The following is a 22,500-nucleotide window of genomic DNA, read 5'->3' as shown; positions in this document are numbered from 1 at the left end:
ACTCTTTGCACATGAGATGAAGTTCACAGTTGTGATTTAGAGATAAAGAGGAATTAAGAAGCATGGTTGTTCTTAGGCACAAATCCTTTAGTGCCCAGGGAAATGGTAGTTCTATTTTGTTTGTCACTAATTTTTTATTGAGAAATATTTACCCCAAACTCTCTGGTTTGGGTGGGGGAGCAGAGTTGTGCTGTAGGCTCTATTTATGCAGTCTGTAAGCATTGGAAGTTACTGATGATTGTCTCACAGTGAGTAGCGTATTACAATGAACAACTTACCACATTTTTTTTCTTGCAAAGCTATCACATTACTGTGAATTACTTCTGTGTTGGGTTTCTGTGACATGATGGCCCAAGAGCTACTTCAGGATACCATGACTCCCTCCTCCCCGGAGCACCTGCTTTAACAGTCAAAAACCAGCAGCAGGATCGGGTTACTGTGCATTCTTATTAACAAACTTACATGATTTCCTGTTGGAAAGTTTCAGAGGCTGAAGTACTATTTCTGGTCGTCTCAGAGCCAGTCTCCTGGGGGAAGAAAAGGTCAATGTGCCTATCAACTTTCAGCCCAGGGTCAAGGTTAACATAGCACCAAAATATAAAATTTGTACAGATGGTCTTGAAAAAACTCAAGATGATCCTTTCAAATTAATTAAATCCACTATTTTAAATTACCCCGCCTTTCCTGAGAGGACTCTTCTCTTTTCCATCTTTCCCTGAAGCACACACCCAGGTATTATTGTGTGAGTGTCTGCTGGTTTCACATCAGAACCCCAAGAGGACCTGGTATTGCCATATTACTTTTGGTCATTATTCATGGAGTTAGACAAAACAGAGTTCCCAATCCAAACCCACGGGATAACAGATTCACAGGCAGGGTTTGAAGCTCATTTTTATCATAACTGTGCTTGAGTGGTATTCTGCAGGAAATAGAAAGTCATTCGAGGAATGGTCACTGTGGCTCACCGTTCCTGGAAGTGCTTTGAGGGAATCAGGCCTGCTCTGGGGTTGGCGTCTCCTTCATGCTTAGCCTGCCACCATGTCACATCATCTTGGCTCATAATCTGAAGAATGTCACCCTTCCTGAAAGACAGCCCTGCCTCTCTACAAGGGATCGCCTTGTCTTCCTTAGGATCGTAGTCAAAGAGCGCTTTGATAAATATCTGGGAGGGAAGGAAAAACGGGAGAGGTAAATGTGTCTGTCTGCATTCTTGCAACTTAGACTTAAGAAATGGCAATTTTCAAAGCAGATATGTATTAGTTGAAAAAAAATAACATTAAATCACCCACCCAAACAATATTTTAAAGACTCACCTTGCCTTCTTTAGAAGGTGTCTCCTCTTTGGTGCTGGGTATTATCTTAAATGTAATTGCTCCCTGGGACTGACTCTGGTATCAGGGATCAAAGAAAAGGTCATTGCTGGGGGTAAGGGGAACATATGACAGACAGGTAGGGAGATAAACACATCTAGGAATTTATAGTCTTGGTTTTCTCCTTAGAAGAAGCCAGAAAACTAAGTTTGTAGAAATTCCAGAAACATGAGAAAGCTCTAAAATGTGTCAAGTCAGTTCAAGATCACATTTACACTTTTACAACCTGTGCACTTAAGGTGTCAATACATCTATTGCCATCCATGTTACGTTACCTCAAGACAGACACAAGCACACACTATGAATGAGGCTTGAAATGAGTGCAATCGTCATTGACCAGAACATATGACACAAAGATGAGATCCTGGCATTTAAGCATTGGTATCCATAATTGGTGAAATAAAAGTCTGATACCAGATACTGTCCTTTCTGTAGTTATGAATATGGGTGAGATTCACTTGGCAGCAATATGCATTAGAAAAGCAACTAAGCACAGCCAGGTCAGTTTTATTCTGATAGTAAGGTAAACAGTGTGTATAACAAATCCATTGAAAGATTTAAAGACAGAAAGAATGTCTATTCCCATTTAATTAAAACAGTAATTCCATGACCCACACACAGCTCATTGACTCAGACCAAAGCAGACCTCCTTGTTGGCGGATACTTATGAAGACATCTGTTGGAGGTACTCAGTCATCTTTCTATTATTGCTATGGGTTTGCATTTTTTGGTGTACAAAGAGGTAGTCTCCATCTTACCACTAACCTGAACTTAAGACGTAACAATTCCTATGTCTCACACAGTTCCGTTCAAGTTTTAGCACTATGAGACTGGGGCAGAAAGCCTCACACCAGCAGTTCAGACGCCATGTTTACACTGAGCAGAAACTCCCAAGTTATTATAACCTCATTCCACTTCAGCAGGTTGTTATTTCTGCCTACATCCATTTTGTAAAGGAGCATAGTGACACTAAACATTAGAAGCATTTCTAAGTACGTGAGCAGCACTCTAAATCTGAAGGGCTGAAACCGAATCAGGCCGAGAAACCTAAGATTTACAAAAAGGTAACAGCTTACCAAAATCTGTATTATTTCCTCAGGCCTCTTGTCTTCCACTGAGATCCCATTCACTTCCCTCAGCTCATCACCCACGTGAATAAGACCTGACAAATACAAAACCCAGTATGTGAGCAGAGCCACAAAGCAACACTGTGACTTGTGACTGTTCCCAACGCTCATCTGGCAGCCATACCTCAAAGTGACTTCAGTGCTAAAGGGAGGGCTTCACACCTCACACTCTTCGATTCTGCATGTCTCTAATGATGACTATTGCACAAGCAGATAACAGGGCCTTGATCTCTATCTAGAAATGCTAATGATTGATACCTTAGAAAGTAATTCATTTTTATTATTTACTATTTTTATTTGGTATGACTGTGTACATGTCATGCATATCATGTTTGCATGTATGTACACAGATCAGTGGTCAAATCTGGCATCAAAATTTAAGAGGGAAACTACTTTGTTTTTGAGAATGGATCTCCCATTGGCCTGGAACACACCAAGATCTGGTTACACTGGCTGGCCTCTGGAATTCTCCAGAACTAGGATGATAAGCACATACCACCATACTTGGATTTTAATGTGTATGTTGTTGATTAAACTTGGTCCTCACACTTATACAACAAACATTTTTCTAACTAAGCTATCCTCCCAGGACCTAAAATTTGTAAATTCATTTTAAAAATTGTATATACTAAGTAGTATGTATTTTTGATATCAAAAGGAGTAAAATGGGTCATAATATAACTTGTAGGTGAGGGCTCTATCTCTGTGGTAGAGACACTTGAGTAGAATGGCCAAGGTCATAGGTTTGACCTCAGTACTGTGGAGAAAACTTTGGAAGACTGTATAAGCTAAGATCACAGAGGGGGATTTGTCTACCATTTACTTGTATGGTGTGTACATTTCAACATAGTGAGAAACATCTTGTTCTTGGTTCTGCTACATTAGATCAGAAGACTGTTACCCACGTAGGTACTCTCAGAACACCACACAGCTTGTTCTCATGAATGGATAAAGAGGCTCTCACCACTTCTATCTGCAGCTCCTCCCCGCATGATCCGGGCCACAATGATTCCTCCGCTCTGCTCATCTTTTTTAATGGTAGCACCCTTTCAAGTCAAAAAAAAAAAAAAGGTGAATGAAGAAAAAGGCATGTGTGGGAAGATCTGTCAAGTGGGGTGTAAGACAAGAGGTGTGAAATAAGTCTTACCTGGAAAAACTAGAGACTACTACAAAAAGGAACAGGTCAGGGGAGCAGACATGGGAACTATTCCTTACAATGTACAAACCTCAAGCGATATGTCACTTAGTGTTTCAGCACAATTAAAGATTCATAAGATCTTCAATCTCTTCCAACTCATGTAAAACATTTTTTTCTTTATACCATCCATCTTAGGTTACTTTACTTTTGGAATACTTGCTCATTTCATTTTTGTCCTTATAATATGTCTCATGATAGGAGGCTGGAGAGATGGCTCAATGGTTAAAAGTATGGAGTAATCTTACAAAAGACCCAGGTTCAATTCCCAGTACCCACATGTTGGTTCACAACCGGCTGTACCTCCAGTCCCAGGAGATCAATGCACCAAGCACATATGTGACACAGACATACATCATGAAAACAAAATATCCATTTGGATAATCTGGGCTTTTTTTGTTTGTTTTGCTTTGTTTTGTTTTTCATGAGATCCATAACAGAGTCCACCCAGGGCTCTGGAGATTAGGACATGACTTCCTTGGGTACAAATGGGGCATTATTCCACCAATCCCAGGTCCCTTGCTGTGGTTCAACATCACAGGAATTCTAATGCCAAAATAAACAGTTGTATTTATATTGTCAAATGTTAAATGCCAGGTTAATTTCTCTTCATTATTTTAAAATAAATCAGCTTTCCAGAACAGCCCAAAGCACCATTTCCAACTGCGTCACTTAGTTTCCAATCAGGCATACTTGGCTATATGTTCAATTTTCTCTTACACATGCCAGTAGGTTATATTTCAAGGTTATTACTATTAAAAAGCAGTAGAATGGCTATTATTTTATTTGGATTTTCTTTGTTATTCTACATCATATCTTCTGGATGCAGATGCTCCATTTATTTTTAGGGTGTATGGACCAAGAAGAAGCATACCTTAAAGAGAAATGTAAATACTTTAAGTTCATCTGATATGGCTCCCTGTGAGATCTCCTCATATCTGAAGATGAAATGCAGCCAGTCTCACCAGGGGCTATCTGAGTCTCACCAGGAGCTCTCTCAGTCTCACCAGGGGCTCTCTCAGTCTCACCAGGGGTTCTCTCAGTCTCACCAGGAGCTCTCTCAGTCTCACCAGGGGCTCTCTCAGTTTCACCAGGGGCTATCTCAGTCTCATCAGGGGCTCTCTCCATCTTACCAGGAGCTATCTCAGTCTCACCAGGGGCTATCTTGGCAGGGGCTCTCTCAGTCTCACAAGAGGCTCTCTTGGTCTCACCAGGGGCTCTCTCAGTCTCACTAGGGGCTCTCTCAGTCTCACCAGGGACTCTCTCGGTCTCACAGGAGGCTATCTCAGTCTCACCAGGGGCTATCTCAGTTTCACCAGGGGCTATCTCAGTCTTACCAAGGGCTCTCTGTTCTTGACCAGGCGAATAATTTTCACTGAATCTTCCTCATCATCAATCTCATCAGGCATGGGAGGCAATACAGGGTCATAGCTCTTTTGAGCCACAGTATCATGTACTGACAGCAAAGCCTGTAAAACCAAAGGTTCATAAAGAATTCATCAGAATGAAACCACTAATACATTGAAGTACAAATGAAGACAAAACAGCATTGTGCTGTTGGTATATTAATTGTAAGGAAACCACTCAAAGCAGGGTGTCTTCAGCTCAGGCAGTGGGGATGGGGTAGTCCTGTGGGATTATAGAAGGCAGATCTACTCCATTGCACCTACACCTCCAGTTCTAGTACCAATGACATATGGCATCAATCTGTGTTAAATTTTTTTCTAACCTGTATATTCTCTAGTAATTCCTATAGGGTAACAGCTGAGGCAAAGGTCATGAGTATTCCTTTGGCACACAGACACACTGCCACTGAGTGGACAGAACCTTGAGATACTGTCCATGTATTCTTTAAGTTTTAAAAACATTTTTGTATATGACTGTGTAACATACATGCATGTATATGTAGGCCTGAGGTGAATATCAGGTGTCTTCCTTGATCCCTGTCCACTATATGTGTGGAGGCAGGGCTTTTCCCTGAACCCAGAGATGAGCAATGCTTCAGCTAGTCTGGACAGCCAGCTTCCTAGGTGATCTTTTCTCTGCTTTCCTTGATTTGGGATTATAGGTAGCTGCCACACCCTTTTATAACATGTTTTGATCTAAAATCTGGTCTTCATAGTCATATGACACTGAGACATATGGGTGTTTTTATATATTTTCATTTTTCCCCTTACCTGTGGATATAACTCTTATTATTCAGTGCTATGAAGCCCTGAGCTGGCTCTCAAATATTGTATAAACCAAGTGTGGTGGTATATGTCTATAATCCCAGCACCCAGGAGGTAGGGGCACAAAAATTAGACATTCAAGATCATCTTCCATGTATAATGAGTTTATACATAACATCCCCTCCTCTCCCAAATATGTATATGCATGTGCATGTGTGTTTGTATATACTTTTTCTCTTATCAACAGAGAATTGGTCAATGCCACTATTCACTGGTTTCTGACTTTTTTGTGTAATGGGTACATATAAAAGAATAAAAGTATTTTATAGCATTGTCTCATATAGATCAATGAGGGAAGAAAATGCTGGAACTCTGCATGTCCTATTTCAGATTAATGCCTTTAGAGGTCTCATTTGCTGCGCTACCCATACTGGACTCTAGCTAGAGGCCTAGAGATCATGTTCTCCTCTTCCCTCCAGTCAGAACATCCAGTCCATAGCTTATAAATATACTTCCCAAATATATTCAAAACCTATTTCTATCTTTCTAATCCAACTCCAAAATGAGCAAATTATTCCACCTGTTTCTGTGAAGTTTGACAGGAGCTATCACACTATTGAGTTCATGCACTGTCTATGGTTTCTCTCATTTTACAACACCAAGGGGGATAAGATGGGACAGACTCTACGTCGCCACTGCATGCCTACAGAAGTTACTGCAATAGTTTCTGTGTGTGTCTACCACTTCCTTTTATCTTCATCTTAAATAATTCCTTTTCATAGAGGCCTGGCCAAAACATCCATACATTAGAAAAGGATGTTCATTGGTTTATTTAAAAAGTGTGTGTGTTTTTATTATTTTATTTTTTCTTCGTATGTGTTTGTGTCTATGATTTGTGTATGTACAGACATATACACTATAGCATACATGTGGAAGTCAGGACAACACCTGCTGTCAGTCATGGCCATCCACTGTGCTGGAGAGAGACTTGTTCTATGGTGGGTGTGCATACCAGTCCAGCTGGCCCACCAGCTTCTGAATGCTTCTGTCTGCAACACACTACCATGGCTGGATTTACATGGTTCTAGGGGGCATAAGCATTTAAACACAAGCTACATCCCCAGCCCTATTCCTGGGTTTCTTGACCTCAGCATTGTATTTGCCTATGTACATGTTAGAAATACATAATTGTACATGTATTATATTTGATATTTTATACCTTTCCAATGTTGATATCAGGTATCAAGAAATCAGAAGCCCTGGGATGGCAAAATATCAATTTTTAAATTAAACAACTTTAATAACTCTAACATATGTACCAACTGTCCTTTGCATCTCAGAGGATTGAGTCTAAGAGCCACACTAATATCAAAATCCTCAGATGCTCACTCGCTACATACAACAGTATGAGATATGCACAAGCTTACATGTATCTTTTGACATGTATTGAAACGCCTGAAGATTCCCTTTACTTAACACAATGTATACACTATGGAAATTGCTGTTGTACTGTACTATTTAGTAGACGGTTACAAGGAAAGATTTTTTGTATGTGTACAATACATGTTCAACATTTTTCAAATATATCCAACCAAGGTTTGGTGGAATGTGCCTCTAAAACTTGGACAAATAACTTTATTCCTCTCTCTCTGTCCCTCTGACCCTCTGTCCCTCTCCCTCTCCTCTTCTCTCTTTCTCTCTCCCTCTTTCTTTTCTCTTAATACCTAGTTTCAAATATTTCATTTAGCAACAGGAAAAAGATGAAAACAGCCTGCACAGCCTGCAACAACCTCTGCAGCTTGCACAGGGCAAGGGCAGCTCCTGGTTTTTAGTGCAGGATAATCCTTATGACTGGGGAGGCTACCTGAATTACAGCCCTGTTAAAAATAAACCCAAGATTAAAAGCTGTGACATGCTAACTGAACAAAATGTAAAAGCAAATCTTAGAGGGCCAAAACTTGTCCAAGTAATTTAATTGTATGACACAAAAAGAATCACAGATATTGTCTATAAGAACACTACTGTACTTGATATTAAACACACATGACTAGATCAATCTAAACTTCCCAGGCATGCCAAAGAAAACATTACTCATAAGGATGAAAAAATGAAGCAACAGAACAAAATTCTGAAATTACTCAGAGAATTTTAGCTAGAATAACTAGCTAAAAATGATAGTCAAGGATATTGTCTTAGTTAGTGTTCTATTGCTGCAAAGAGACACCATGGCCAAAGCAATTTTTTTTTAACTCCAAAATGGTTTATTATTTTTCTTTTCTTTTTTTTTACTTTACAATTTATTTATTTATTTATTATTATTATTTTTAAATCAAATTGTAATTTTTACTTATTCACACAGGGATTATAAACACAAAAAGGCAGTACATGGGGAAGGTGATGACACCGGAGTATGGGTGTTCAGGGGGAGTACAGATATCTTTCAAAACAGGGTATCGGGTGGGTAAAGGTTCAGGGGACAGGTCACTATGACTCTGCCTATGATTCACTTGTCCTTATCTAAGTTGGTAATATCTGCCAAGGCTACCTATTTACAAGGTCTATGACTACTCAGGCTTGTAAATTTCCACAAAAGCTGCCTGTTTACAATAGCTTACAGCCATCTGTTTCAGTGTTTATCCACAGAGACCCAAGACTTTGTATTAGCATGCATGTATGACAGGACTGTTGCTGATTTTAGGCCTATGGCTGATTTTAGGCCTTCAGTCTATAAGCTGGGCTGCTCCTGACATCTCCTTGTGGTGATACTAATCTTGCAAAGGTGGGATAGAGGCCTGACCTCCAGTAATTGAAGGAGACCTTGTAATGGCTCCGGTCCCCCTGTCATTCACTGTCCAGTGAGGCATGAGGGCCATACCCATCCCGATGTCTTTTTCCTGAAGAGGGGATACTTTTCACATCAACCCCTATGCAGTCAGGCTTGTCTCTCAGGGAACCCAGAGAGATATTTTTAACTTTTATTTATATTCCCGTGCAGTGCTTAGCCTCTCAGCCTAAGCAAGAATTCAGATCACCAGTCAGAGGGGGTTCTGGGTGGCCCCTCTCTGCTGACCAAGGCAACTCTTATAAAGGCAAATATTTAATGCTGCTAGCTTACAGTTACAGAGGTTCAGTCCATTATCATCATGCTGAGAAGTAAGGTACCATGCAGGCTGAGTTGGTGCTGGAGGAATCATCTTGATCCAAGGGCAGCTAGGAGGAAACTGTCTTCCACAGACAGTCAGGAAGGGCAGGGGTCTCTTCCACATTGCATGGAGCTTGAGCCTAGGAGCCTTCAAAGCCTGACTACACAGTGGCATACTTTCTCCAAACAAGGCCACACCTATTCCTACATGGTCATATCTTCTAATAATGCCACTTCCCATGGGCCAAGCATATTTAAATAACCACATGTATTAAAATCTATTATTGCAGGCTAGGGAGATGGCTCTGTAGGTAAAATTAAGCTTGATGACCTCAGGATACCCAGAGCCTACATGAAAACCAGATGTGGTAGTATCTAAACCTCATGTGTAATCCCCATAAACCTCTGGATAGACATAAGATGAAGACAGTAGAATCACCCAGATGTTTGTGGGTTTGCTAGCATGGTGCATGCTGTGAATTGTCAGAAACAAGAAAAACTCCACCTCAAAACAAGGTGAAAGGTAAAAAACAGCTGCTGAAAGTTGTGCTCTAACCATCATATGTGGGATGCTACACTCACCACCACCACCACCTCCACCACCACCACCATACACATAAATACCATACCATAGTTACATAAAGAGAAAGTAATTCTGCAAAAGACAAAGTGATATAAACTATCGAAAATGAAACAAGAGTAAAAATATATTAAGGGAGGGGTAAAGAGATGGCTCAGTAGTTAAGAGTGTGGATTGTTCTCCTGGAGGACCTAGGTTTAATTCCCAGTACCTGCTTGATGACTCTCAACTGTCTGTGACTCCAGTTCCAGGGCATATGGCCCTCAGGGCCACCAGAGCACATGATACACATATATACAGACAAAACACCCATACACAAAATGAAATAGTAGAATAGGCAGGTGTGGGATTTAAATAACCTAAAATAGGTACTCAGACTTTCTGAAGAAGTATGACTATTTTTTAGAAAATATTCCAAATTTAGTGAAAAAATAATAAACTCACATGTTCATGAAGTTCAAGTACTTGAATACATGTAAAGAAACATTAAATAAAACTGCTTAAAACATGAGAAAATTCTAAAATCATGTACCAGAAAAAAACCCAACACATTACACATAAAAGAATGAAGATGAAAGTGACTTCCATCATACATAAAATAATGCACAGAGCAACAGAGCAACACCTCTAAAATACCTGAAAAGAATACTGTGAAGCTAGCATTGTATACCCAGCAAAAATATCTCTCAGCATAGAAGCCTTTCAATAAGATGGGAGTTTTTAATGACTCAGCAGCAGACCTCCTTTGGAAGAAGCTAATGCTCTATCCAGAGTAGTGAAGGACCAGCAGTGAAATGCTCACTATCTCAATGTCAACCACATCCTGCATTGAGAACAACAGCTGATTAATTAAAACATGTTTAAATAATAGCTATAATCTTATACGTAATATTAACAACACCAGCTACTTATTTGGGGAGGGGGCACAGTTGGACTTATTTCCATGTTTAAATTCAAATAAGAACTTTGTAAATTTCAAGCTCATGATGCTTAACAGCTTTGCTTTAGGAATATTGTTGCTTAGCAACATTTTTGTACTTTGGACAATGAAAAGGCATTTGCCATTCCATTTTCCTGCTTTCACCAAGGTGATTTTATTCTTCAACATATAGATTTTCCTCTCAAAAGGCAGAACTTAAATGATAATTGTGTTTCCAAAGTGCCATAGCCACTGATCACAGATGATGGGTTTGCCTGTTGCTCAGAAGCATCTACAGGAAATTGAACAGCAGACCTGTAATTTGCCACTGCTGTGGACCCCTGGAGTCAGGTCTATGCCGGAGTGTCTATCAGGTGCACAGAATTAAATGCCTATTTGTCAGGAAGCACAGATCCAGAAGGAAGCTCAGCGTTTCCTCCAGCTTCCTTTAATGAAGCCTCATCCACTTTTCAAGCTTAGGCTCTGAGTAATTTCTGGTAAGTAAATGTTCTAGAAAGCTGAACATTTTTTATTTTAGCTTTTTTTTTTTTTAATCTGCCCAATTTCGCCTGGCACCCTAAATTATAATGCCATGTTCCAGAGTGGGTATCACATTACTGCTTTACCCAAATGAGCACCAGGACGATGAAGACTAATTTGCCTTTGCTGGAGCCATGTGCATATGTTTGTATTCACCAAGGACGGTCTTTGTTTCACTTAGTGCTCAGTGCTCAACCCTGAGCAAAGCAGAGAACACTGGGCATAATCTTCACATTTTTTGACAGTCCTCAAGTAAAGTTAATGCTGCAGACAAACAAACCATTCCCTCGTTATGAAAAGCTCACAGTCATGGGCCATAGAAAAAAGTGTGCACACTCTTCGGAAAGTGAGAGATTACAAAAGGCGAAGTGAACAGGGTACAATCGTAGGCTATAAATGAGAGAAAACATGAATTAAAAAGTTTAATTATATGAGCAGATTTAAAAGAATGTAAAGGAGCTGGGGGAAAGGCTTCATGGATACAGGCTGTGCAACTATGAGGCCCTCAATGTGACTCCTGAGAACCCAAGCAAACTAGACAGGTCGGTGGGTGTCTGATTACAGCACTCTGACAGCAAGGTGGGAAGTAGAATCAGGAGTCAGTTAGCATGCTCTACAGAGCCCTGAGATTATCATGACCTTTATACACATGAACATGCACAAACAAGTGTGCATGCACAGATGCACACAACGAGAAGACTTACAAAAGTACTACAAAAGAATAAAAATTCCTAACACTGAATTGTTTTTATTGACTTCAACTTACTTGAAATTCACCATGCTGTAAGCACAGTGCTTAGAGACAGAGGTAAGCAATTAGCAACACTTCTATCTTACTAAGAATAAATATCTAGGCCATCTGCATAATGTAGTCATCATGTTTTAAAAACTTTGTGTGTGTGTGTGTGTGTGTGTGTGTGTGTGTGTGTACCTGTTTTTAGGTATCAACCCCCAGGCCTCAAAGACACTAGGCAAATAGTCATCTACTGAATTACACCTCTAACCCCACTAATATTTTTGTGGTTCATTATATATACCTTAAATCTATTTGGAATTCATTGTAATATGGATGTTTCTTACTTTTTGCCTCTGATTATGCATTCATCCCAACAATATGTGCTAAGTTATGTCTTAAACATGACCCACGACCCTCTTCTACCAGGGCCACAGCGTGTTGCCCTTGAGTCCTTCTGACAGACTCGTAGCTGCCTCTTCTCCTCAATGGTGCTTTTGCCGTCTCAGTGCGCTGCTGTCACTTTTCTACTTAATTCCTTGTCATGGATCCCCCCTTCACTCAGAATGGAATCCAAATTTCTTAAAATGCTTACAGATAGTGTGGTCTTATCATTTATCTCCTTGATAGAGTAGCCATGGAAAGTAAAAGAAAGACCACTGACAACCTCACTGGAATTGTAGGCCACACTGGGCACGCTCAGCCCCATGCTTTACAATCTCTTCATTAGGATTTCATGTACTATTCAACTTTACCTAAAGCATTTACTCTTCACCCTCCACCCCCAACCTACTATGGACATCTCTGCCCCTTCTGTCTACCTCACACACAAAGCCACTTCCTCAATGACTTATTTCCCTTACTGCTTCCTAGTCGAATTGGCATTTCCTACCGCCTTCATTATTCAAACGGATCCTCTACAAGTTATACCCAGAGAATCTGGCACAAAACAGACATTGAATAGACATCTAAGAAAGAATAGATGAAGATCTATTTCATTTTGTTTGCAGGTTACTAAATATAAGCTATAAAACTTGTCCCCACCAAAAGGTGGCAGACCTGTGAGGTCTAAATATTGCTATTCTATAGTGACCATGTATTTGATTGAACAAATCTTGATGTGTCTGAAGAGAAAAAAAATCTTGGTGTGTCTGGAGTACATCTTAGGTCTCTCCTCAGTACTGTCAATGAAGTAATACAAACCGAACAGCAGTCTAAAATTAAGTAATTTCCTTTATCCACTAAAATTTTAAGAAGTGTTTACATTGAGTCAGAATTGCACATACAGATTCTACTTATCTTGTTTCCCAGGATTTTAGAACTGAGTGGTTACATTCTTAAAAACCTAAAATTATTTTAAAGACAATCTTTTAAAAAGAATTACCCATAAAAGTAACATTCAAGAGGTGGTGCCTATGTAAATTCCTTCAAGGAGACCAAGGTCAAATATTAAGACAAGGAAAGAAAGACATTCTTGTCACAAGGCTGGTTGGCCACGGAGAAAGCCCACTCACTGAAATACCACGACCAGCTCCCATTTACTCTTTATGTGCATTTCTTGAACATGCAGCTTTTGTGCTAACCTTGCATCCAGGTTTTGGTCATGCTGCTCTATAAAAATAAAAACTAAACAGATCATCCACTAACATATTTTCTACCTGATAAAGTTTAATGATTCAGCCACTAGGAAGGTTTATCTAATTGATAGCACAATGTCATTAGTAATAGTTGACTCTTAAAAACAAATGCCATTTTCTAGCCAGAATAATGTCTGTATTGTTAACTAATTCCCCGTAAAACACTATTGGATAGAATAGCAAAATATTTTATTTTTCATCTGAAACACTACTTTCGACTTAGTACTTTTGACCAAACCACAGTCTTGCTGAGAAATTTAACTGGCTTCTCGCAGCTCACTTAATACTGCCATGGCTGATGATAATTAATAATAGGCAATATAAAACCAAATGAAGCGCCTTTTGGTTGGGGCAGACACCAGGCTGGTCTGCTCCATGAAAACACCTTATCCTGAACGGTCCTAGAGCAGCTGGTAAGAACTGCATGGTATTGGTACAGAGACAGGCAGGAAGATCAATGGAATAGAATTGAAGACCCAGAAATGAACACACACACACCTATGGTCACTTGATCTTTGACAAAGGAGCTAAAACCGTCCAGTGGAAAAAGGACAGCATTTTCAACAAATGGTGCTGGTTCAACTGGAGGACAATATGTAGAAGACTGCAAATTGATTCATTCCTATCTCCTTGTATAAAGCTCAAGTCCAAGTGGATAAAGGACCTCCACATAAAACCAGATACACTGAAACTAATAGAAGAGAAGATGGAGAAGAACCTTGAATACTTGGGCACAGGGAAAAAGTTCCTGACTAGAACACCAAGGGCTGATGCTCTAAGATCAAGAATTGGCAAATGGGACTTCATAAAACTGCAAAGTTTCTGTAAGGTAAAGGACACTGTCAATAGGACAAAACAGCAACTAACAGATTGGGGAAAAATCTTTACCAATCCCACATCTGATAGAGGGTTAACATCCAATATATAAAAAGAACGCAAAAAATTAGACTCCAGACAACCAAATAACCCTATTTAAAAATGGGGTACAGAGCTAAACAAACAATTCTCAACTGAGGAAACTTGAATGGCCGAGAAGCACCTAAAGAAATGTTCAGCATCCTTAGTCATCAGAGAAATGCAAATCAAAACAACCCTGAGTTTCCACCTCACACCAGTCAGAATGGCTAAGATCAAAAACTCAGGTGATAGTTGATGCTGGCAAGGATGTAGAGAAAGAAGAACACTCCTCCATTGTAGGTGGGGTTGCAAGATGGTGCAACCACTCTGGAAAACCGTCTGGTGGTTCCTTAGAAAATTGGACATATCATTACCTGAGGACCCAGCTATACCACTCCTGGGCATATACACAGAAGATGCTCCAACATATAACAAGGACATATGTTCCACTATGTTCATAGCAGCTTTATTTATAATAGCCAGAAGCTGGAAAGAACCCAGATGTCCTTCAACAGAGGAATGGATACAAAAAATGTGGTATATTTACACAATGTAGTATTACTCAGCTATTAAAAACAATGAATTTGAGAAATTCTTAAATAAATGGATGGAACTATAAAATATCATCCTGAGTGAGGTAACCCAATCACAAAAGAACACACATGGTATTCACTCACTGATAATTGGATATTAGCCCAGAAACTCGAAATACCCAGGATTCAACTCACAGACCACATGAAGCTCATGAAGAAGGAAGACCAAGTGTGGGTGCTTTGGCCCTTCTTAGAAGGAGTAACAAAATACTCAAGGGAACAAATATGGAGACAAAGTGTGGGACAGAAACTGAAGGAGGGGCTGTCTGGAGACCATTCCACCTGGGTATCCATCCTGTGTGCAGTTGCCAAAAATAGACGCTGATGTGCATGTCAGGAAGTGCATGCTGACAGGATCCTGATATAGCTGTCTCCTTAGAGGTCTGCAAGAATCTGAAATACTCAGAGGTGGATGCTCACAGCTAACCAGCTAACCAATGAACTGATCAAGGGGTTCCCAATGGAGGAGTTAGAGAGAAGGAGCTGAAGGATCTGAAAGGGTTTCAGGCCCCATGAGGAGAGCAACAATACCAACCAACCAGAGCTCCCAGGGTCTAAACCACCAGCTTGGGAGCACATAGGGAGGGACCCATGGCTCCACCTGTATATGTAGGGGGAGGATGACCTTGTTGGGCACAGGTGGGAGAGGAGATACTTGGTCCCATGAAGGCTGGACACTGACTGTGGGGGAATTCAAGGGTGGGGAGGTGGGAGTGGGGGGTGGGTGGGGGCACATCCTCATAGAAGCAGGAGGAGGGGGGATGGGATAGGGGTTCGGTTCCTGGGCAGGGTGGGGGGTGGGGGTGGGATAAGAGGATAACATCTGAAATGTAAACAAAATATCCAATAAAAAAAGAAAAAACAAATGAAGCAATCTTCAGAGCACTGTCTGACTGAAATCTCCTTCCCAAACCACATTAATACCAAGCAACATTTTCTCCACTCTTACCCTGCTTTGGAATTAAAATTTAATCTCTTCAATCATTACAAATCAGTTAGCCCCATGGCATCATTTATAGTCCACTCACTCATTACAGGCAGGATGTGCTCATCCATTTTCTCTAGGGATTAGACATCATAGATTATGGAGATTTTACTTCCACTCTCATTCATCACTCTTTTTTAAAAAATGTAAATTTAAGAGCAAATACAGCATGGCCCCAAAGGACATTTGTCCCAGAGGATAAAATCAGGTCTTTCACTTTGGTGGAGTTGGTGGTGGGCAATCAACATGATCAAAACACATCTTATGAAATTCTCAAGGAATAAAATAATATTTAAAAATAAATCCCACTCAATATCCTTATGATTATCAATAACCATCGTAAAATAACTCTTTAATTATGGGATTCAGATGAGATAGTAATTTAGACATAATAGCAGCAGTGTCCAGTCCAAATGTTTACATCACAGGTCTTGACACAATCAAATTCTGTAAATTCACAACCTCAGACAGGGAGCAGGAAAACTAGCTGCATCCCATCTGGAGGAAAGATGAGTGATCAAATCAGAACAGTGAAAAGAAGAGAACCCAGGTCTGAGTACCAATATCCTGCAAGTTTCTATCTGAGGACTGCTCTACTCTGTAACTCGGAATGGGCTCCTGAAACATGAGTCAGTATGAAGAACAGGAAGTGGCGATACTGAGTGAGGAGGAATGGAAATGCTGAAATCCTCCCCCTATAGAAAAGGACCTATTATCAATTAGTCATGGAGAATAATCCATGCCAAAATGTGCACTGGACCTCTGTCCTGCACCATTAGATCAAATGAATTCACCATGTCAATGAAAACTTGACTTTCAAAATCGTAGTTGTCAACTCTGACTGTGACTTGCCATTATGGTTAAGGGCTTCATCAATATTCTAAGTACTTAGTACCCTAGGATCAGTTCTTTCTCCTTGATATGATTTGGGGTACTGGGATGCTGTACACTATTTGAGTGAGCATGCACCTGAAGATGGAAGCATGCAGCAACTTGCCCACAGGTCCCTTGAGTGCCTTTGAGAATATATACACCACAGCCGCATGCTTGGTATTCTCACCTTCACGTTGGGTTTTGACAGCAGTTTCAACAGCTCTCTGATCTCATTGTTTGGTGCCTTGTTCTGTAGCTCTTCAGCCAGCTGCAAGGGAGATTACATCAACGTGAGTAACAGTTCACAGAATGCCATAAGGTTCACTGTGTCATGACTGAATGTTTTCTTTCCAGAGCTACAGGATAAGTCAGCAGAGAATAAGGCAGGCCATCAATCCGTGCTCTTCTTTCCAGGCCAGGCTGAGTGCAACTGGAGTAATCCCATCAGCAATTCACCTTCTGATTTCCTGCCAGGAGGGCAGATCCCAGCACTTCATCTCTGTGAATAGTCTTCTGCACGCAGACAAAGGGCCATTTGTAAAAAGAACTGGATCAGCTTTGACAGTGTACAAAAAAAAAGAGAAAAAGACAGCTCCTGGATGAGGTGGTGAAACTCTCAGGGCTTCCAGAAACCCACAGTAGCTGTGCTGTTCAGAGCTAGGGTAAAAAGACCTTGTACGCTCCTAACAGGGTCACTGGCCTGTAGCTTTTATTATGCTTCTGTACACAGTCTACAAAGTCTGTTAAATAGGAGCCAAGCTCATCACGAACCCACAACTATTTGGCAACTACTCTGGTACCAAAAATGCCAGCGGTACTTTATTGTAACCATCAAGGATGCCTACATGTTGGTTCAAAAGAAAAAACTTTGAACTTTGATATCACTCTTGTTCTACACTAAAAAAGAATATGGAATGTTCTCGCTGCAAAGCAGTACGTTGAGGTAGCAGACAAGCTAACTGCCTTGAGTTGATTCTTATGAAATGTGCATGTGTGTGCAACAGTACTAACCATATCCCATAATATATATAATTCTCATTTGCCGACTATAAACAAGGTAAATATAAAATAGAAGAACTTCCTAGCAAGATTTCTAGTCAATTTTAGGCTATAAGAACATACACACACACACATACATACATACACACACACAATTCAGTTAAAAAGAGATTATAATTATGAAATATACAGTGTTATTAGTGTGTGTGTGTGTGTGTGTGTTGTATAGTTTCTTCCTAAAACACTCCATGGAACTCCATTAGTCTCCACCACGCTGACAGGACAAGATGGCTCTTATTTAAGGAAGAGGAGCTTTCTGTAGAGGTACAATATACACAGAAGGCAAAATCAGAGAAGATTGGTAGATTCATCAATTACACTTCAAACTTGCTTTCATTTTATCAAGATACAAATTTTAACTTACACAGATAGCTCTTTACACACTACATACATGTGTTTTGACATTTTAACTATACCATTCTAGTAAATTAAACCCCACAGATAACTACACAGATTCCAATGTGTTTATTTGTGGAGCTTCTGAACCTTGAACCCAGGTGTCACATAGTTGGGACACACTCTCACACTAAGTGATATTCCCTGCCTTGAATTATTTTTGTCTGTTTGTTTGAACAGTCAAAAGCAAAACTGGGGGCTGAAGAGATGGCTCAACAGTGGAGAGTGTCTCTGGTTCTTCCAAGAGACCATGTTGGTTGCCAGCACCCACATGAGGCAGTACACAACTTGTAACTGTAGCTCCAGGAGATCCAACATCCTCTTCTGGTACACACTCACACACACACACACACACACACACACACACACACAAATCTTTAAAGGAAAATTTTATAATTTGCATGGGAGGGGGCCATTAGTTTCCACATAAATATTTCTAAAACCTCTCTGGGGTCTGTGGTTTGACGCTAGTTTTTAAGGCTCTTATAAGTTGCAACTGCAGCAACTCATAGGACTATCTTTACCTTTTAAAAGTCTGGGTTCTGTGCTGCTTCTTTGTGGGACATGTGTTAAAACACACCTATACCCACAGAGAACACAAAAGGGATGTGTCTGAGAGCCAATCAGCTATAACTTGGTTATTAGTCCCTAGGTCTTTATCTTACATATTAGGATAGAAAGTCAACTTTGGAAGACAGTTGACTTGTTTATTTTATTGGGGCCCCAACACTCTACAACACTGAGTTATGGTTTGCTTTATGGCAATAAGAGCCCCACTGAAAAGCAACAAATAAGCTTTAGCAACAAATAAGCTTTAGAAGTCACTACACACATCAACCCATTCGATGCTGAGCTCCACGCCCTTACAGTTTATCCAGGTGGGTTCTCTATTCATCCAAGTCTGAGAGTTAACAGTGGGAATCAGCAAGTGAGTTCCCCTTCCAAAGGCTTAAAATAAAATTATAGAGACAGGAAATTAACTACTCCATCAATGCCAAATGCTTCTTAAATTTATTTTTTGGTTATAAAGGTAATTTGGAATGGTCTAATATCCATAAATCATTACTATACTCTATAATTCATTCTAAAAACAATACTGCCTTTTATGGATTTAATATGCCCAATTTCTATCCTAGTATCTGTCATTCTTGGTACTGTCAGCAATGTAACTATCTCATTTGTCTTTATTTCTCCAAAGCATTCCCCTTGTGTGACTTTCACAGAACACTGATGCCAGACAGTTTTTCTTTGCACAAAATTTGAAGCCTACAATTTCTATTACATAGACACGAAGGCATAATACTAGGGTACCTCTATGCACAATTTTAGAAAAAGAAAGTGGATACAAATCCGCACAGCATCAGCACAAGCGTGGTGATGACAGGGATTTGGGAAACATTTGCAACTTCTAGTTTTCACTCACAGGATTGCACACATCTGTCTGCAGTGGGGTGGGTTGCACTTGAGGCAGGGCCATGGGCGATACATCCTGCAAACTCAGAAAGGCATACTCACATCATCAGCCAATGCTGCTGCACCATGGAGAATGGGCACTGGACTCTGCTTCTCATAGTAATGAAGTTTTTCATGAATCTGAAAGAAAATGAAAGTAATATGAGTTTACCCGCTCGCAAAGTATCACAGATACTTAAACACTTTCACTATTGTGAACAGATCAGGTCTCTCAATCATCTCCAAGCCATGTGTTCGAATCAACCTAAAGATGACAGGCATGTGTATGCAATCCATCAATTACTACCAAGGCAAAGCCATCTTCAGACGGAACACATAAAAACACTAAGTCTTTGCTTCTTATCCTAAGTAGAACCCACTGTTTGAAAGCTACACTGCCTCAAGATTTCAAGTATCCTCTGTAGCTTATGCTTCAACAAAACAACAAAACAACAAACAAAACAATAACAAAAAAGTCATCAAATTATGAACAAAGCAAAGCAGTAAACAGCAGCTCCATTCGACAGGTGGGTCTACAGGAGCTGCAAAGGGGGGAAGCAAGCTCTGGGAGCTGCTAAAGCCAGGCACACATGTACCTTACCCAGTATGTTGTTCCAAAAACTTGTTTTGTTACCCACCCACCCCCACCCAATTATTGTCACTTCCCAAATTCAAAGCTCAAAGAAATTACGGGACTTCTCTTGACTAGAGAATCATCACTATTTAAGTTAAATAACACCATGCCCCCTGCTGTAAAACAGTAATATAAGTTCACCTGCTGGCAAAGCATCAGATACTTAAACACTTTCACTATTGTGAACAGAGTCAGGTCTGTAAAACAAGTAAATAATATTAAAAAGTCAAAATAACCCTTTTCATGCCCCATCATGACCTAAGAAACACAAGCAAGAATGTATTTTAAAGCAACACTAGGCAACTCGAGTTTCTTTAAAAATATCTTGGGGTAGAGATATGGCTCACCAGTTAAGAATGCATGATGGTCTTGCACAGGGGACTCATGTTCAAATCCCAGCACTCACATCAGCCATCTTACCTATAACTCTGGCTCCAACACCTCTGCCCACATGGCCCTGGCACACACACATACCCACATACCCATACATACAGACATAATTAAAATAATAGCATCTGTAAAGTCTTTAAAAATGCACTGTGGTATAGGAAGAAAACCCTTCTTTGACCACTCTGTGACATGGCCATCCTTATTAATGGTCCCTCCTTAGCATTTAAAATCTTTGAGAACTACGTTAGCCTATCCTTACTTACAGTTGAGCCTCTGTGCTAGTCCTGCTGGGACCAGATGTCCTGGGGTAGGGTGGAACCCAAGGTGGGGGGGGGGGATCCTCCTTTTCTGGTGAGAAGGGGAGGGAGCAATGTGGGGAGAGACTTGTGAGGGTGAGCCTGGGAGGAGAGGAGGGAGGGGGCTGTGATAGGGATGTAAAGTGAATTAAAACATAAATTATTGAAAAGAAGAAAAAGAAAACCATCCTCTGCTGTGTTTGAAAAAGTATGTCACCATCCCCTGTTAATTATAGTCAAAGCTAGCCAAATCTTTGTAAGAATCTGCAAGAGAGATTTTATTTTGATTAGCCAGACGCTCCTGCTGAGAGCAGATCCTATTACTTTTGGCAATCTGGTATAGAAGGTAGGAAATCAGGGAAAGGCTCGTGACAGTTATGGCATTACCAGAATGAGCAGAGCAATTTTGTTTATTTAACAGCTTAGAGCCTTTAAGTTACTTATCACAAACTGTAAAGGATGTAAGAAATGAAATAACTCTGGGGAAGCTATAAAACTGTGATTTGAAAACAAGTAAGCTAGCAGTAGGCTGCTCAGTCATTTCCAACCACAGGACACTGACTGGGACTATTATAAACTTGTCTAGCTTTACTACAGTGAGTTTTTAGAACGCTTCCCTGCTAGAGCAAACACTAGGAGGCTCACTCTTAGGAGGCACATCTTTAATCCCAGCATCTAGTAGGAATCAGGAGTTCAAGGTCATCTTCAGCTATACAAGGTGTCTGAGGACAACCAGGTGCCCTAAAACTGTTTCAAACAAACAAAGCAAAACGAACATGTTTCTTTCTATATGCAGCCAATTTTTAAAAGAAAAGTATAGTCATCTTCAATTGAATACATTTTGAAAGTAAATGTTCAGTTTTAGTACGGGAATCTGGTGTTGATGTCTGATGTTCGTTTCACATTAACTTTGTGAAATGAAGTTTCAATCATCAAACTACATACATGAAAGATTAGGAAATAGCTGCAATTGCATCACTGAAACCAAACCCCTCCATGAGTGTACACGGCCTTTAAACTGGGAGGAGGGGCACTGACAACAGTCACCTGGAAGAGATTAAATAGACTATACCTGTGATCTTTCACCTGGTTCCTAGCTATAAAAACAACAACAACAACAACAACAAAAACTCTTGATCAAGTGATGCTCTGGCAGTCATGTTGATAAGACTTCATGGTTAGAGTCTGACATTTCTAAACAAGGATGGCACCAATGGACACACTAATGTGGACTTGGATTGGGGCTTGCAATGCCTAAATCCTACACAAGGAACTACAGGAAGCTAAGGAATGCTGAGAGCCAGAGAGTAGTAGCCTTAGCCAGGGAAGAGAACACCGATTGGCTGCCCAATGCCAAATGGTCAGACCTGACAACATATTAGATGGACTGAGAAGATTGTACTTCTGCTGTATTTATGTATTTAGGAACATGCATGCAAGCACACACACACACACACACACACACACCACCACCACCACCACCACCACCACCACCACCACCACCACCACCA

General features: G+C 40.3%; 1 protein-coding gene across 1 annotated transcript in view; it reads right to left on the bottom strand.

Moving 5' to 3' along the window:
- Nucleotides 1-22,500, bottom strand: part of Mpp7 (membrane palmitoylated protein 7) — a 163,055-nt gene that overhangs the window by 60,360 nt on the left and 80,195 nt on the right. The window contains exons 3-10 of the mRNA XM_028763889.1: nucleotides 19,733-19,810; nucleotides 16,950-17,030; nucleotides 5,030-5,161; nucleotides 3,462-3,543; nucleotides 2,447-2,532; nucleotides 1,314-1,388; nucleotides 966-1,162; nucleotides 463-527 (exon numbers count right to left, since the gene is read on the bottom strand). Coding sequence (XP_028619722.1) covers nucleotides 463-527; nucleotides 966-1,162; nucleotides 1,314-1,388; nucleotides 2,447-2,532; nucleotides 3,462-3,543; nucleotides 5,030-5,161; nucleotides 16,950-17,030; nucleotides 19,733-19,810 — 796 coding nt within the window. The remainder of the gene's footprint in view (nucleotides 1-462; nucleotides 528-965; nucleotides 1,163-1,313; nucleotides 1,389-2,446; nucleotides 2,533-3,461; nucleotides 3,544-5,029; nucleotides 5,162-16,949; nucleotides 17,031-19,732; nucleotides 19,811-22,500) is intronic.

The sequence above is a fragment of the Grammomys surdaster genome, unplaced genomic scaffold, assembly GCF_004785775.1.
Source record: "Grammomys surdaster isolate TR1022 unplaced genomic scaffold, NIH_TR_1.0 140, whole genome shotgun sequence".
NCBI classification, from domain to species: domain Eukaryota; kingdom Metazoa; phylum Chordata; class Mammalia; order Rodentia; family Muridae; genus Grammomys; species Grammomys surdaster.
The sequence above is the reverse complement of the archived record's forward strand: the minus strand, read 5'-3'. Positions and strand labels throughout refer to the sequence as shown.